Raw genomic sequence first — 17,408 nt, forward strand, 5'->3', positions numbered from 1 at the left:
CTGGGTGGTCCAACATCCTGACCTAAGAGCAAAGCCAGTAGCAGCAGCCCATGTCTATGTAAAGACATTTTCATTCAAGGAGCAGAATGTTTTATTGCCCAAAAGCACCACTTGAAGTACTTCTATTAATTATGCAGAGTAGCCAGTACCACGGGACATCAACACTTATCATCATTATAACCAATCGCTTAGTATTCCATTGAAATTGAAGCCATCATTGAGCCAGTTGCTCAGGCAAAGCTGGAGTAAAGCTTTCTCCATACCTACTGCATAGGCAACCACTTATCCTTGCAGTTGGCTTGACTCTCAATTGGATGTACTATTTCCATTTCACATTTCTTTAGCTTGTCACACTCTGCCAATTATTAAATTATTGTCTCTCAGTTCCAAACTATCCTTCCATAATCTGCTCTGTGATGCTGGGGCTGAGACTCTGCACATCACATTTTTCCTTCACCAGCGGCTTCCTATTAGGTTCTGACAACAAGGGGTTCTAGAAGGAGACTTGAAGATGATGGTTCTTCACTCTGGTAGAAACAGTTTGTTTAGTAGCATCACTTGAATCCAGTTCCCAGATTTTTCCCTCCACACCTCCACGCTCTCTGAGCCAGTATCATCATGCCTCCTCAGACACCAGCGTCAGCCAGTTGGCTGACACCCTCTCCTCAGTGGTCTAAGTCCAATCCCCATGAGGGTCTGCCTTCAAGATACCAGTACTAACTAAGCAGTGTCCCTTTCCTAAAGGTCTGGAGTTTTAATTCCATGGGCCTCTCCTTTGAGCTTTGGGTTCTCATCATACCAGCTTCATCCCTTCATTCCACCAGGCCTCAGGATGGTAGATGCTTCCTGCAGATCCTACCTCTATTACCTTAATGTTCTTGTTCTGCATTTTCAGCCCTATAATATCTGTTTAACCAATCCCTACATCAAACTCTCTGTTAAAATTAGTGGTGTGATTTCTGTTTTCCTGACCGCTCTGGGGCAGGTGGATACACTCACTGATACACTCATCTTATGAAATTTGGTTCAGTGAACCCATTGTAGAGTGGGGATGTTAGATCTGACAATCACTTCCCTTCAGTGAGACAACAGTCCCTGCCAGGGATTTATAATGGACAAATAATTGTCATTTAAAAGGCACATACCATTCAGCAGCGGAGATATTTCCCACCGCAGTATTGGCAGTCTTTTTGCCAGGTGTATCAGATGTAAGACCTGTCATAGATACATAAAACTCCATGGGAATCAGGTTATGTTTTATTGTATTGCTTCTGAGGCTTCCTGCTGTAGGGGTCTCCACTTAAATTTGGCTACCAGTCTGGTGACTATGTACAGATGCTTGAATAACATTTTGAAATGTGAGATGTGCTGCCTCTAATACCCAAAGAGGCCAAACAGATCATAGGCTTTTTCCTTTTTTTTTTTTTTTTTTTTTTTGGTAGTGTTTGTAAGGCCAATAGACTTTCCTTATTATGCTATGGGATGTCTCTTTGGGCTGTTCCTAATACAGCCCCCAAGACATGTAGTTGGGTGGCCTGGCTCTGGTATCTATACTCATTCAAGGGCCAGGCCACTTGTGGACACTTGTGCTTAGATTAGAGAGCATGCATTAAAGTGAGGACTACCAAAATGTCATCAATATAATGGAATGGGATTGCCCAACCCATTACTGATAAATTGCACTTATTTGCTGGAGGAGTGTGAAATTCCCACAACAAACCAGAAATTAATGTTCTGTCAGGTGAAAGCAAAATATTTCTTCTCTTTCTGGAGAAATTTGAAGAACATTAGTAATATCTAGAGTAATTCTGTCCAATTGAAATATAATGTAAGCCACATATGTAATTTTAACTTATCTAGTGGTCATTACTAAAAAGAGTAAAAAAGAGATAGGTATAATGAATTTTCATGGCATATTTTAGTTAACCCAAGAGATTTAAAATATTTATATTTCAACAGCTAAATATAAAAAATAGAGACATTTTTCATTCTTCTTTCCAAACCAACTCTTCAAAATCTCTTATGTATTCTACATATTCAGCACGTCTTAATTCAGATGAGCACATTTCAAGTACTCAACAGCCGTATGTGGCTTAGTGGCTTAAGAACTGGACAGCATAGCTCTAGGACATACCACATTGCCAGTAACGGCTGCAATCAGTTCAGTCATCTGTTGGTGTATCAGGCACTGTGAGTGCCATGGCGGCCACTGTTAAAATCACAATGATCCATAATGATCTGTAATCTAGGGCCAAGGACACTGGATTTGCTCACTGGCTTAACAGGGTTGTGGAATTGGAAGGTAGTGTAGCCTACCATTCCCTCCTGGCAATGCCAGTAAATCTTGTACAAGGGGAATGTTTTCTTTCTCATCTTCGGTATGTGCCAGCTTTAACTGTACAATCCCGACAGGCTTTGGAAGTGCAGAGAGTTCTGCAAATTCAATAAGACTGATTTATAGTATTCACTAAGAGAGACTGCCATGCTTGCATCCATTCAGATGCTTTGCTTTGCTGGGCTGAGGGGACTCAGCATGTCCATATCAATTGTGGAGTCTGACAAAGGGATGGTGAGTGAGCATGGTCTTATCAAAGCAGCGAACAGCATCTGCAGTAATTGTGCTGAGTCTCTTGGTTCTAAGTAAAACCAATCCCAACTCCGGCCAGGGAAATTTACTGTGGACTTTATCAGGTCCAAGAATAACAGCTTCTTGGGCTCCTGTGTTTATTAAGTCTAGGTCTATTAAGTCCTTCCCCTACCTATGTTCCAGGTTACATGGATTGGGACATGAAGTTAGCATCTCCTTGTAAAGGGCAGAGGAACTGGCCCTGGGCCAAGCTTGCTTTTCGTTTAAATGGACTTGGATTGAACAGCTCCCCAGCAATCGGCCTAGAAAATCAAACTCTCAGGTGACACAGAGGCCTCTGGGGGTAGGAAGTGTCTGAGAGTCTTGTTTCAGCAGTGTTAAGATGTGGTCAACTGCTTAGCTTCCTCTAAACCCTTCTACAAGGACACAGGAGGCGTTGGAGCTTTGCTGGCCACGCAGTGGGGAAAGCTAACTGCCTCCATCTCCAAAGGGAACCCTCCCATCCAGAACCTCCTTGCATCAGCTCTCCATAGGGGGGTCCTTAATGCCTACTGTAATACCAGCGTTGTTTCCTGCATCCTTCTCTCTGCAAGCTCCTTAGAGTGATTCTACTTTTCCTATCTGTCTCCTTAGCTAGTCATCACTTTCTTCCAGACCAAGAGTCATAATGTACTGCCTGTGCGAGCCTAGGAAAAGTCTGGAGTGATGCTCTTCCCTTTTCATTTTTGCTGAGATATATTCTTTCCAGGGTCCCTTTATCTCATTACCCCGCTTTGGGTGGGGCATATTATCAGCTCCAAAGGATTATTTCATCCTTTACATTCTGGCAGAAGGAGCAAAGTTAGGGATGTCTCCGTATAAGAAACCATCAACTTTTCCAACATTCTCTGAATTAAGGTCATTTGGTTACTACTTATCCCAGATGCCTAGGATTTTCATGCAAGCATGCAAAAATGCCAAGTTGTCTCAAAACAGCTTTAACCTCAGTAGAGTGGGTCCACTTTGTACTCAGTCTCTCAGGAAGTCTCCTCTTGGTGGTTAGGTGAATCTGATTTCCCTGAACATCCAATTCAAGAACAAGGCAGGTCCATTTGCTCCCTCCCCGTTGGTCAGCCTAGCACATTCATCTGGCAAAAGATAATCTCATGATAAACCCAAAGTGTTTGCCATTCAGCTTCACTACTTTGTGGGTGTAGCCTCTTCATCATATAAGCAATTAAAGCCTCAGGTTACTCTTGTGACCATTGCTGGGAGTCCAATTCCCTGTTAGTGTTTTTGAAACCCCACAGGATACACCTCAATTCCTCCCAAAGGCCCCTGGGTGGTACACTGCACAATGACGAGTCTCAAATCTAAAAGTTGTGGCTGTGTGCGGTGGCTCAGGCCTATAATCCCCGCACTTTGGAAGGCCAAGGCAGGCAGATCACCTGAGGTCAGGAGTTCGAGACCAGCCTGGCCAACTGGGCAAAACTGCATCTTTACAAAAAATAGAAAAATTAGTTGAGCATGATGACACGTGCCTGTAGTCCAGCTACTAGGGAGGCTGAGGCACAAGAATCGCTTGAACCTAGGAGGCGGAGGTTACGGTGAGCTGAGATCACGCCACTGCACTCCAGCCTGGGTGACAGAGACTCTGTCTCTTCAAAAAAAAAAAAAAAGTTTAGATTGCATCAACTATTCTAATGGCACTTAGGGGCTGGGGCTGAGGGTTTTCTCCCAACTTTTTTCCTTAGGTCTCAAAAAGTCTGCCAGACTTGGAGTGCCAAATGATTAAATTGTCTCAATCTCCCATACACAGACTTCCCAGGATCTTTGTGGCACATGGACACCAATAAGCACCACACTAACATACATAGCAGAGATGTTAGCTTGGCTGGGTTTCCCATCACCAGCCCCAGCAGGGATGCTGTCCATCCCTAGTATTGCTCAGTTGATCCCTTTTGCAGTTTCCAAAAAGCCAGAGGTGAAATAAGAGGATTTTACCTCACGTTGGGCACCATTTTTGAGGTAATGGGTTATGGCAAACTGCACAAAGACACACAGAAGAAAAAGGTTTTAATGAGGGAAACTTGTCAGCAAAGGGTCAGGAAGAGACACAAGGATACCATTCTCTCATGCAAAGGCTAGAGCACTGCTGGCTGCACCCTGGGTCTGTATTCCAGAGGAAGGATTTTTCTTCCCTGTGAGTTTAACACAGAGCAAGCCGCTCCCACTAACAGAAAACTCCTTAGTATATAAAAAAAATTAAAATAAAATGGATTTTCTCAGTTTCATTATGGTACATAGAAATTGAAAAAACTTTTTAAATGACCTCAGGTAAACAGAGAAAAAAAAGATGCTCAAGATTTAAAGTCTGGTACATTAAGCCTTATGAGCAATCAAGAGTAGCACATGGTAATGACTATTTCAGAATAACCGGTTATCAGAGGCATAGAGGTTCACAAGGCTGTTTATCGCCATGAAACTGAAACTGGCTCAAAAGGGTCAGAATCATTTTGCTGCCTCTAAAAGACGTATATTCCGAGTCACCAGGAATTCTAAGACCATGATCAGATGAGAGAGATGGCTCTGAGAGAGCTAAGTTGAGTGTTAAGCTGGTTGCCTCCAACAGGCTGTTCATGTGTAGTGCTGAAAATTACTGTGAAACAAGGAAAATCCAAACAAGTTACTTGAGTATGGTTTCAGCCTACCCACCACTAATGATGCCCAGTTAGACAAAATGGGTAGCAAAGAACCACAAAAGTATCAGAATGAAAAACTAGAAAAGCAGAAAATAAAGTTATTTTTCTGGGAAAAAAGACTCATCAAGGTAGAGGAAGCTGTCTAACATCATTTTGGATTCTAACACTGGGTAGAACACTGACACCGTCACCTCTCCATTTGTACCTTTTAAGCGGGTAGGCTGTGCCAGAGTTCCTTGAAGTGATTACCATAGTCAATTCCCAGGCACATTCTACCTAAAAACCTGTCATTTATTTTATTACTGAGATGTTTAAATCATTTTTGTTTTACTCCACAGACATACTTTTTTCCAAAGGGCAGGGTATGTTTATGTGTGCACAAATAGGAGTATATGTTTAATATGGTTTAGTGGCACCCTATGCAATAAATGTGTTGAAATTTTAAGTCTGAGAATATGGAGAATTATTTTCAAGTATCTTCGTTTTTGCCTTTTAAGGGTTCATTAAAAGATTATTTGCGACATACATTTACTTTGCACAACTTTCCCCCCACATATCATTAGTTTTTGTCAAATGTAGAAATTTAAAACCAGGAGCAAACATCTGTCAGACTAATTTTTTGCTTTTTCATAAGTGCAATTTTTTAATAAAAATTTACATCTAGATAAACAATCTTCAGATTTTTGAAACTTTAATAAGATTTTAAAAACATCATGACTTTGAACTGAAAAACATACACGATTAGCACACAAATATTGTAATATGAATCAACTCCAACTCCATTTGAAAACATGTGAATCAAAGTACAGTTTTAGAAGTTAGTAATTCACATTTAAGCAAGTTAGCGCCTTGCTGAATTCAGCCTTTGTAAAAAAGAGACTTAGTGCATAATGTAATGGTACACTGTGGTTTTGTACCATTTGGTTGAGTTTTTCACTTTATTAAACAAGTTCTTGAAAGTTGGTAGATAAAGGCTAACTTCCTATGACGTGAAATTTCCAATGGTAACAGTTACATTTTGTAACAGAACACTTTCTATAGATTTCTTTTCCTAGCTTAAAATTTTAAAAGCAATCATTTGTAAGGATTGCATCAACATCAGTTTAGCAGAGGAAGATCAAACTTTATTGAAACTGCTTGCATACAAAATATATTGCACTATAACCAAACAAATGTCAACATAAAATCCAATCTGTTGTCGCTAATATGTACAGAGAATATTGCCCAAGAGCAGTTACATTACAAGGTCATTCTACCTTGGTTAATTATCTACAGTATTTTAAAACCAAACAGCTTACAGATGATGTGTGCAAGGTACCAATTTCCGTTTTCAAATACTATACATTCCCAGAATAAATAACTAGAAATCAACATTAATGTTTGGCAATACTTTTTAAAAGACTTTTTAATATTTGTGAAATCATGTGCAGTTTGTTGCCATTTTTATATGCTTGCTTGTATGCAAGGAAAAGTAACTGTAAAATGAAAATTCAAAGAAACAAACTCACAAAATACATCAGAGGCAGAACTTCAGTTTTTACGGCTCTGTACAGATTCAGTGGTACCCCTACTAGGAGTTACTTTTTAAGAAAAATATAACATCTTAGAGTGAAGGTCCTTCACATATTTCTCCTCAATAAATTTCACTAAAAAAAAAAAAAGACTCGAAAAACCAAACCAAACCCCAACACTTCAAAAAACAAAAGAAAAAAACGTATTATTTGTTAACCGATCTTAGTCTTTTCCAATTCTGCTTATACATTAGACCATATATTTCAAAGTTTACAAAACATTTAACCTGCTTCCAATGTTTCTTAGACAAAGTACCTGTACTTCGCAGGATTGTTATGCATACATGGAAATGACCTTCCTATCTCTCCAAACTAAGCTTGAAATTAAAATATGAAAAATTTCACAAAACTTGGGGCAGACAAAATTAAAAAAAAAAGCTCTAAGTTAAAATTGGTCATCAGGCCAAAGAGCAGGCAAATCCTACTAACTTTCGACCAGGAAGATTTGTTCCTAGCTGAAAACATTTTAGCCTCTCTCAAATGAAAAGATAGTTTTCTTCTCCTGTCTATACAGAAAAATTACACACCTCTCTCAATAACACTATTTATCAAACTTCAGTGCAACAAAACAAAAACAAAAACAAGTCCTATTCTTTATACTGCCTAACCTGATGTTTATGTAAGGAAAAAAATATGGAAAGCATGCATTCTTCTATAAAGTACTAATGTTTGACAGGGTTTGCTACATCTTTAACATTTAGTGTTTCCAACTTATCTTCCCTGAACTCTGCATCCAAATATAATATTCCTACCTGCCAAGATATAAAAAAGGCACAGATCATACAACTTTTTTTGCTAATGAAAATGACAAATGTCACATCACACACATTTCAGGGTCCACTAAAATACTGGAAAAGTGGACCAAAACATAAACTGACACAGGACATGAAATGACATAGCATTTCATGAAGACTTCTATACGAGATCGAAAACAGAAGTCTAATATGATTACCATAAATGCTATATATTACGAAAAACTGAGAATGTACTGGTGAATTATCACCCAATGCAGGAAAATGGTTCAAATTAACAAAGAATATCACTGCTCAGTATTTTAGAAAATAAAACTAAAATCTGCCCTGAAGTGCTAAGTAGTTTTAAAAGCAATGTTTCAAATTTTAAGGTATCTTTTTGTGCAAATCTGAAAATTGTTGCTTATGGCCAATACCAAAAAATAAAAAATTCTTAGCAGAATTTGTGTTCATTTCATGCCCTGTGCCATCTTGCCTACTATTTGTCTTTGGCCTAACAAAGTTTTCTAATATGGAATACGAATTACGGAAATGGTATAGGAAATATAACTTCAGAATTATGCAGTTTAGGGTACTCCATTCACGAGTGGTTGCTGACCATCCACGGCGTCTGGCTTTTCCTTCTTCTGGTTACGATCTTTACCCGTGCGCAGCCGATTACCTTCACTGGAGGTATTCTGTAATGTTTTAGTGTGGACACTCCTTTCATTATTGCAGTCAACTCTGATCTAAAACAAGTTATAGTTGTTATATACACAGACCATATCCTACTGTAATCTGTAATTGGCCTGAGAAGAAATTTAAACCTGAAGTGTAAACTCCACATGTTAAAGAGAGAAATGGAGATGAGAACAGAAGAAGTGCAAGAAATTAATGTAAGGTAGGATTCTTTATTTGGTTTATGATTTTAAAACACTCTTCTTCTTTAACTGGAACACACTGGTCATCTCACTGTATCCAAAGTTAGAGAAAAACTCACAATCCTATCATGTCTTCTTCTAAGTAGAATAATACAGTGAGAAACAAACAGGTAAAATGAATTACTATTACTGATTACCAGAAGACATACATGCCTCTAACACTAGAGTTAAAATAAAATGAGTTATTCTCCAAAGATTGTGAAACCTAGGAAACGAGAAACAAAATGTTTTCCTATTCTGGCTTTACCCTCAAATAACTCACTAACTAGACTTTAGTTTACATCTTTGTATCTATCACAGGTATGATCAAGTTTCTCTATACCGTGAGCTCCCATACTCATACAGTAGAAAAACACAAGCTTTGGTTTCTACTGGCTTGTATTTCACTAAGAAAATTCGGATGATCCTACAACCTGAACGCTGTCTGAAGAATGGAACAGTATAAAGAAAATTGAATATAATAATTTGTGGAAGGACTGGAATCCTAGGAGAGTATAAAGATTAATATAATTTAAAAAATAGTGTTCTAAGAGCTATACAATATTTTAAGTGCCAATGCTGAATACAGCACTGTTAATTCCAGAGGTACAAATGAAAGTTAACAGTGACAAATGGAACTAAAACAACTACAAATATTGATCTACTTCAAGCACAAATGTTAAAAACATCCCCAAATAGTTGTAATTTCAAAGTATGTTTAAGTAGCGGGTATGCGCATGTGTTTTAAATGTCTGGTTACCAAGGATTCAGTACTTTGATTTGTATCTTTTTTTTGAGACAGTCTCGCTCTGTCACCCAGGCTGGAGTGCAGTGGCATGATCTCGGCTCACTGCAAGCTCCGCCTCCCGGGTTCACACCATCCTCCCGCCTCAGCCTCCCGAGTAGCTGGGACTACAGGTGCATGCCGTCACACGCGGCTAATTTTTTGTATTTTCAGTAGAGACGGGGTTTCACCATGTTAGCCAGGATGGTCTCGATGTCCTGACCTTGTGATCCGTCTGCCTTGGCCTCCCGAAGTGCTGGGATTACAGGCGTGAGCCACCGTGCCCAGCTTTTTTTTTTTTTTTTCCTGAGATGGAGTTTCGCTCTTGTTGCCCAAGCTGGAGTGCAATGGCGAGATCTCAGCTCACTGCAACCTCTGCCACCTGGGTTCAAGCGATTCTCCTGCCTCAGCCTTCCGAGTAGCTGAGATTACAGGTGCCCACTAACACGCCTGGCTAATTTTTTGCATTTTTAGTAGAAACAGGGTTTCACCATGTTAGCCAGGCTAGTCTCAAACTCTTGACCTCAGGTGATCAGTCTGCCTTGGCCTCCCAAAGTGCTGGGATTACAGGCGTGAGCCACCGTGCCTGGCCAGATTTGTATCTATTTTCATAACATCACCTTTTTAATTCAGTATTCCATTTCATTTAGAAATATAAATGTGCATCCTGGTTAGACTGCCAAGTTCATCAAACATGTCGGTTAAAGTGGAGAATTACAGAACTGGTACATAAATATCTTATAGCTTTGTAAAAGACAGGTATATACACTAATTTGCCAATCTATCTATGTCCAAGGGATTTCTGTGCTGGTCCTTAGGAACCCATCAATAGTTAACACTCACTTTGAGCTGCTATGAATTCCAAGAAATATTCCATCGTAAACTTTGTCTTAAAAAGTATCTCTCACTAATCTTGGGTGATGGTCCCAAATGAATCCATAGTCAGGAAGGAACCCTAACTACTTGTCTTGAAAATTAAAAGTTACAGAAAAAGTAGACAACAACATGGATTCGGAGAATCAAACATTAAGGTTTGACTATCATTTGGACATATGCTAGCTATGTGACTGGGGGCAAAGGACTGAAGCTTCAGTGCACTCACCTATAAAGTGGAATAATAAAACTACCTCAGTGGGTTGCTGTAAGATTAAATGAGATAAAACATACACAAAGCACTTAGCAAAGGTGCCTGGATGTGCTCAGGAGATAATTTTAAAATTATATAACAACTGGTTTAGCACTGGTGACAGCCAACTGAGAAGGGATCCTCAGACTAGGTCCTGGGTGTAAATAAGCGGATGACTGACCAAGCATGGTGACTAGCTGAATATCATCAGCTCTGTCTATCATGATTATTAGTTGTGAGAGAGACATCTTCTTTTCCTTATTTTCTATTCAAAGACAATACCCTATCCCTGTATCTCGGGGGAGCAAAGACACATAGAGCTTACTGAAGTCTCTAAGTACATCCCAGGATGTTCCTTCTCTAGGGGATTGTAGGTCTACCAACGCAGTATTAAAATCATAGTGTGGCTGGGCACGGTGGCTCACGCCTGTAATCCCAGCACATTGGGAAGCCAAGGCGGGCAGATCACCTGAGGTTGGGAGTTCAAGACCGGCCTGACCAACATGGTGAAACCAGGTCTATACTAAAAATACAAAAATTAGCTGGGCGTGGTAGCGGGTGCCTGTAATTCCAGCTACTCAGGAGGCCAAGGCAGGAGAATCACTTGAACCTGGGAGGCAGAGGTTACTGTGAGCTGAGATTGCGCCATTGCACTCCAGCCTGGGCAACAAAAGCAAAACTCTGTCTCAAAAAAGTAAAAATAAATAATAAATAATAAAATCATAGTGTGTCTGTCAAGGTCTTTATAAATACTCAGACTGCATATTCTCTAGAGAAATCCCCTTATTTTTATACTTGTCACGAAGAACTAAGATTGACTACAACTGTAATGTTGAAGGTAAAATATTTCATATAAACTGGATTTGTAATCTTTGAACATGTTTTCAATAAAGTAAAATAAACTCATAAATCTCAAACTACCATATTCAAACAATTAAGATGAAAAGAGGCAGACAGGTTTTACCTGAAGGGATCCATCCGTTGTTCTTCCTTTAGCCTCTCTTGGATTACGTGGACGATTATCTGTTCGGGAGTGATCGTCGTTTCCTATGAGAATATTTTCAAAAGGTTCAACAGTTACTGAATTCTGAAATGCTTACCGGAAGTTCTTTATTCCCACATCCTCTATTTAAACCAACCATAGAATCTGAAATGTAATCAACCCCAGTGATTCCAGTTACATAATGATCAATAATCTAGCCTGCTGTCAAGTAACAGAAAATATTTCACAGGTATTGTAATTCTGCATCTACAGGTCAATGTGAGTTAATGAAGTGATGCTGTTTAGACTCACAAAGATGCTGAATTAGTTATCAGCATTTATTCATGTATCTATATGAACCATAAGGAAGGCTGCCTAATATTCTTTCTTTCTACACAAGTGGAAGGCTGATCCTTTCCTATGGTGATCAGCACAAAATGGGAGAGATGGGATCTTGATAATAGTTCATTGCATCAACAGGATTTTTCATGGAACTTCAAGACAGCTGCTACAATTCACTTTGATTTCTTAATGAAGATCTCCATACCTTTGAAGCCTCCTCCACGTCCTCTTCCTCCTTGTCCTCTTCCTCCCCCTCCACGCCGCCGTCCGTCTCCTCTGCGCAGGAAGTTCTCCCTCTCTTCCTCTGTTGGAGCTAATGACCAATCACTGAGTTCGTCTCTGTGGTCAGATTCTGTTTCAGAAGCATTTGATGCTTCAGAATTAGTTCCTATCGAGAGTTAAAAGTTATATACCATTGTCTGACTTAAAAAAAAAAAAAAAAGAGGTTAACAGAAGCTTCCAGAGACGTTTCAGGGGTAATCCAAAACTCTTCCCAATTTATAAGCCCACAAAGAGTATTATCACCTTCCATTTCATAAAACAAAAGTTTAAACTCAAAATGAAGGGCTTTGCAATATTTGAGGTAATTTTGGTTATAAACATGTTTCATTCTCATTTTTAAAAAGGTATTTTATTAGCCACCTAAGTTCAAACCTTAATGTGCCATATCATTAAACAGCTGTGTTCCTTTAAACATCTATGCTCTCTGGAGGAAAGATTATCTACGACAGTTAAGTGTGATACCTTGATAAAACCTCTATAAAGAGAGCTCCTTTTAGCAAGATTTGACCCAGGACAGAGGGGAATGTATATAATCTAGTCATTTCTGAGAGGGTGGCAAAGGAGGCCACCATGGCAACTGCTTCAGGGAAGGGTCTTTTGTGGGGTCACGGATTGGATCTAGCTGAAGGCAGATACACGCTTGCCTGATGTTTGGTCCACAACCTGCCCCCCCAACTCCCATTACAATAACTGATCATTAATAAAGAATTACTATAATAAACTCATTATGCCTGAAGGGGTTAATGACTTAGAGGACAGGAGTGGAGAAAAAGAGCTCCACGGTGAGGCAGAAATTCATGAATAAAAAGAATAGACTGTTGGGAGAGGGGTTAGGGGTTAGGTTCAAGGTTGGCCTTAGGAGTAGGTAATTCTCCCCAACTCCAGAATATCAACTCTACTACCTCTCTCTTCCTCTGTTGGAGCTAATGACCAATTATAGCTTCACCATTATAGCTTCATTCCTGTGGATCTTGAAGGCTTTTCCATCTTAAAGAGTTCCTTTTTGAAATGCAAATATGCGTGAGATGGATTATATCTTATACCACCATTAGCAAGTTACAAAGTAGATACACAGTTGAGCAAGAAAGACAGTAGGCACTGGCAGGTGGGGATCAGGTTCACTGAAAGGTACTGGGAGAGAAGAAAGAAGCACGGACAGAAAAGTTGGGAAGGCAAAGAGAAACTTTGCCTACTTCTTGACTGTGCCCTAGGGCTGACTTTGGCCATGCCACTGAAAATCACCTTATGAGCCACAAGAGGCAGACCCCTGATTTACAGTCCATCCAGCAAGTATGACCAGCACATACCTGACAAAAAAATGAGCCACAGTACACAAATGAAAAAAGTTTTGACTATACAGTTATAAAATCAGGAGAGGCCTTAAAGAAAATCATCAACACACAAGGGCTTTGCAGATTTACCCCCAATCAGAGCATGAACAGAACTTGCACCTGCCCTGTGAACTCTACGTGTTTATTATCAGGTTTTTATTCTATGTCTCTTGTAACACAATTTAACCCATTGCGAACTGGAAACCATGTAGTGACAAATTGTTATAATGGGGTTCTAATGAATATTAGAGATTAGCAGCTATAAGTCTAGGAACAGATAAAGTTACTGAGTAAAATGCTTAGTTTGTACCTGAAGTATATCCAGGACCGCGTCTGCCGTGCCCCCTATTTCTGTAAGGTCTACTACCTCGACCCATTCCTTGACCATCATCAGTCACATAGCTTTTTTCCTTATCTGTACGATTTGGTGGTGGTCTAGAACTAGCTCCAATCTGTCGCAACTGCTCATCAATTTGTAATCTCTCCAAACGCAACTGGTCTACTTCCTATTTAAAATATACAAGATAACAGTAAAAATAATTTGACATTTTACTTAATAAAACCTTTCTCCTTTTCATCAGATAAAAAATATACTGGAATATTTCAATTTCAGCTCTAAATTTACAGTAACTACTGTTACACAGAATTATCAGGAAACTGAATGATCTCCTTAAAAAGAAAATCACTACAGATAACAGATTATCGATGTCAAGAATTAGAGATATAACAAAAACACTCAGCATTAAAGTTATACTGAATACAATTTAAAGTTGTCTAATTTGGCACTATTATCCAATTATTCTACTGCTAAGGCACAGATATGCTATTTTGGGGACTTCTTCATGATAGGATATTAAATAGAACAATGCTAAACTGTATGAATACAGATAAATGACATTTAAGGTTTAACCAGTTAACCTTAAAAATCACACATTGTAAATAATCTTGATTAAAATAGATTTGCCAGTTAATACCTTAATTTACAAAGCATTGAGTTTGGGCCATCTTTTGTTTTAAAAGAACATATACTATGGTTAAGGAACAATGATTTTTTCATGAACTGAAAATGCTGACTATTTCTCATGAGGGGAAAACAAAACTATTTAATACCTGACCAGACAGCTAGGTCTTACATCAGGCCTTGAAAACTTCTTAAAGACTACAACTCTGCTACAACAATATAAGAAACAGTACACATTCAGTTGATAGAAATATACACCTGGGGTCCACTGACAGACCCTTACAAACAGTGCTTCCAGTATGTTGGGTTCTGTTAAAACCAGATGAAACCTCATTTCTAACCACTGTCCTCCCAATCCACTCATAAACATCTCATTTACTGGCTACAGGGAATCAGATTCATAACTATAGTAGTAGTAGGTGTCTCAGTGAAGCAGAGGTTATCATAGAGACTGTCTATATCAACAGTCATTGGAGAAGCCCCTGTACAGCTAAGTTTCTAAAATCTTGGTTGTGGCAGCTTCTGGAAAAGAAAGGTCAGGTAAGGATTTGGTCAGTTTCATCTGTGCTCTGCCATCATTAGCAAGTTACATAGTTACACCACAATCTGTTTTACATAGAATTTGAGCAAAGGAGAGACTGCAGCTGAGTGACTTCTTCCAAAGGTATAGTAATAGCTCATAGAATGGGAATATCTTGCAAAACAGAACAGTAGTCCAGGTTATCCCACTGGGGCAAAGCAGTCACCTTTTGGTGAGATGCCAGGCCCAAACAAGGGAAGTTCTGGCGATGGAAAGAATGGCAACAGGGCAGCTGCTGATAACCAAAGAAGATATTCTTGAGAATAAATCAAAGGATCTAAGAAAGAACATCAGTCAAAAGAACAAGGGATTTGATACAATGCAATCCTAACTCTCCAGGCCTTCATAATGATTTAAGCTAAGAATATGAGGAAACACACACACAAGATTACATATAAACATACTTTAAAAAAAAATCAAAGAGGTATCCTACCCATGTAAACCTTGCTGGATGAAACCTTCCCACTTTTAATTAACTGGCCACCATAAGAAAGAATGGCATGCCCAGTATTACACTTTTTCTTCCTTTCATTCTTATTTACACACAAGCAGAAATCATGTACTTTTTCTTTCAAGAAATCAGCAAAAAAAATTCTTAATGCCATAAATAAGAGTTGAAATGCTCTTTAAAAACATTTAATACCAGCTACATTATAATTTTGATATGTATGGATACAAATAAAACATCATGAAAATGAAGTAGATCAATTTCCATTTCATTAAATTATAGAACATTTTGGCCAAAAGGAATTTCAAGAAGCATCTAACGTAGGGAAGTGACTTGCCTAAAGTCACACAGCTAGTTCATTGGCTGAAGTCTTATAAGTAAATTGCTGGATTGTCAATCCAGTGCTTTCTCCACTACACCTTGCAGCCTCCTGGTTCCTATCTTCCAGTTTGAAATTTAAAGGAGGCATAACTGCATCACACTAACTAAAATGAACATTTACGAGAAGACACAAATAGTTTGTATTTTGAATAACAGTAAAGAGAAAAGTAGAGAGGGTAAACATTTAAGCAAAGAACTTCACGAAATGCTTAGATTTCCTTGATAAATGACATAAAAGGAGCAATAAAGGCAAGAGTTATAGACACAAATTTTGGCCTGGAAAAAAGCAAAATGCTAGAAAGGATCAAATGGATTAATAGGCTATGTACAGGATTGCCTAAACTGAGTGTAAGGGTTTAAGAGAAGAATAAGGGGAAATATAAAACTTTATTGAGAACTGGTATATTGGTACTTAAATTTATAAAGACTTCCATTTTTAGAAAAATTATAAGCTAAACAACGTATTTTCTCTATTATCTTTGACAAGTCATACAGTGTTTTGCACAGGCTAGAATGAGTCCTAACTGCTGAAAGATCTACTATAAAGTTTGTATATTTTAGTACAAAAGGATTAGAGGTTAAAGTTCTTTCTGTTCTCACCTTTAAATAGTTCAGGTGATAATCCAAAAGAACAGTGGCATTAGCGATGCTGTCCTTTGTTCCCACAAAAACAAATGGTACCATACCCTGAAAAAGAAATTGCAACAATGATCCTATAAAATTAATGACAGATTAATCTGAAAAATGCAAGTAACGACTAATTCCCTAGCACAGGATCTGGTGAATAGTAGGTACACAAATGTTTGCTGTAAATATAAATCAATATATGAAAACAAAAGTAGTTGATATACTACTTTATACATCTACTATGAATACGAATAGATCAACAGCAACCTCTTAAACATATCAGATTATTATAAAGACTAGGATTCAGTATTAGCAAAATCACAAAATGTATAATTCAAAATTATACAAGCTTTAGCATGAGATGTATGAACAAAATTAGTAGTATAAGATGCTCTAATTCATTTACAAAAGGCCTTATCCTGATCAATTTTTTTTGTTTTTTTTGGTTTGTTTTTGAGACAGGGTCTTTTTATTCTGTTGTCCAGGCTGGAGTGCAGTGGCATGATAATGGCTTGCTGTAGCCTTGACCTCCTCGGGCCCTAGGTGCTCCTCCCACCTCAGCCACCCGAATAGCTGGGACTACACGTGCATGCCACCATACCCAGCTAATTTTTGTATTTTTTGTAGAGAAGGGGTTTTGCCACATTGCCCAAGTTGGTCTCGAACTCCTGGGCTCAGGCGATCTGCCTGCCTTGGCCTCCCAAAGTGTCGGGATTACAGGCGTGAGCCACTGCACCTGGCCGATCAAATTCTTTAAAAAAATCAAAATGAAATACCAAGGGTACAAAAGTAAAAAGTAAATCATTTCTGCTAACCAAGTAAAACAGTACACACAAAATACAAACAAAAACATCAGGATAAAAATGCACTGAATAATCTGTGAGACAAAAAAATAGGTACACTGACAAGCGTAAGTTTTATTAAGCCCATACACATTTCAATAAAGTACTCAGAAAATTTTAAAAGGCTGAATCACAAGGAAAGTTTGAACTTCTCTCTATGGACACTACTTAATATAAGAACAGATTTTTAAAAGGCATATGCTAAATGTCTGTATTCCTAGCCCATATATAT

At 38.6% G+C, this 17,408-nt stretch overlaps 1 protein-coding gene across 9 annotated transcripts in view; it reads right to left on the reverse strand.

Moving 5' to 3' along the window:
- Positions 1 to 5,883: 5,883 nt before the first annotated feature.
- FMR1 (fragile X mental retardation 1) overlaps positions 5,884 to 17,408 on the reverse strand; it is a 38,539-nt gene continuing 27,014 nt past the window's right edge. For 2 of the 9 annotated variants that reach the window (XM_011993022.1, XM_011993020.1), the window contains exons 12-16: positions 16,308 to 16,394; positions 13,648 to 13,843; positions 11,930 to 12,112; positions 11,365 to 11,447; positions 5,884 to 8,268 (exon numbers count right to left, since the gene is read on the reverse strand). In XM_011993022.1, coding sequence (XP_011848412.1) covers positions 8,158 to 8,268; positions 11,365 to 11,447; positions 11,930 to 12,112; positions 13,648 to 13,843; positions 16,308 to 16,394 — 660 coding nt within the window. In that variant the 3' untranslated portion in view covers positions 5,884 to 8,157. Of the gene's footprint in view, positions 8,320 to 11,364; positions 11,448 to 11,929; positions 12,113 to 13,647; positions 13,844 to 16,307; positions 16,395 to 17,408 lie in introns of all 9 variants that reach the window. The other 7 variants (XM_011993019.1, XM_011993018.1, XM_011993027.1 and 4 more) reach the window with 5 other exon arrangements.

The sequence above is a fragment of the Mandrillus leucophaeus genome, unplaced genomic scaffold, assembly GCF_000951045.1.
Source record: "Mandrillus leucophaeus isolate KB7577 unplaced genomic scaffold, Mleu.le_1.0 Scaffold422, whole genome shotgun sequence".
Lineage (NCBI taxonomy): Eukaryota > Metazoa > Chordata > Mammalia > Primates > Cercopithecidae > Mandrillus > Mandrillus leucophaeus.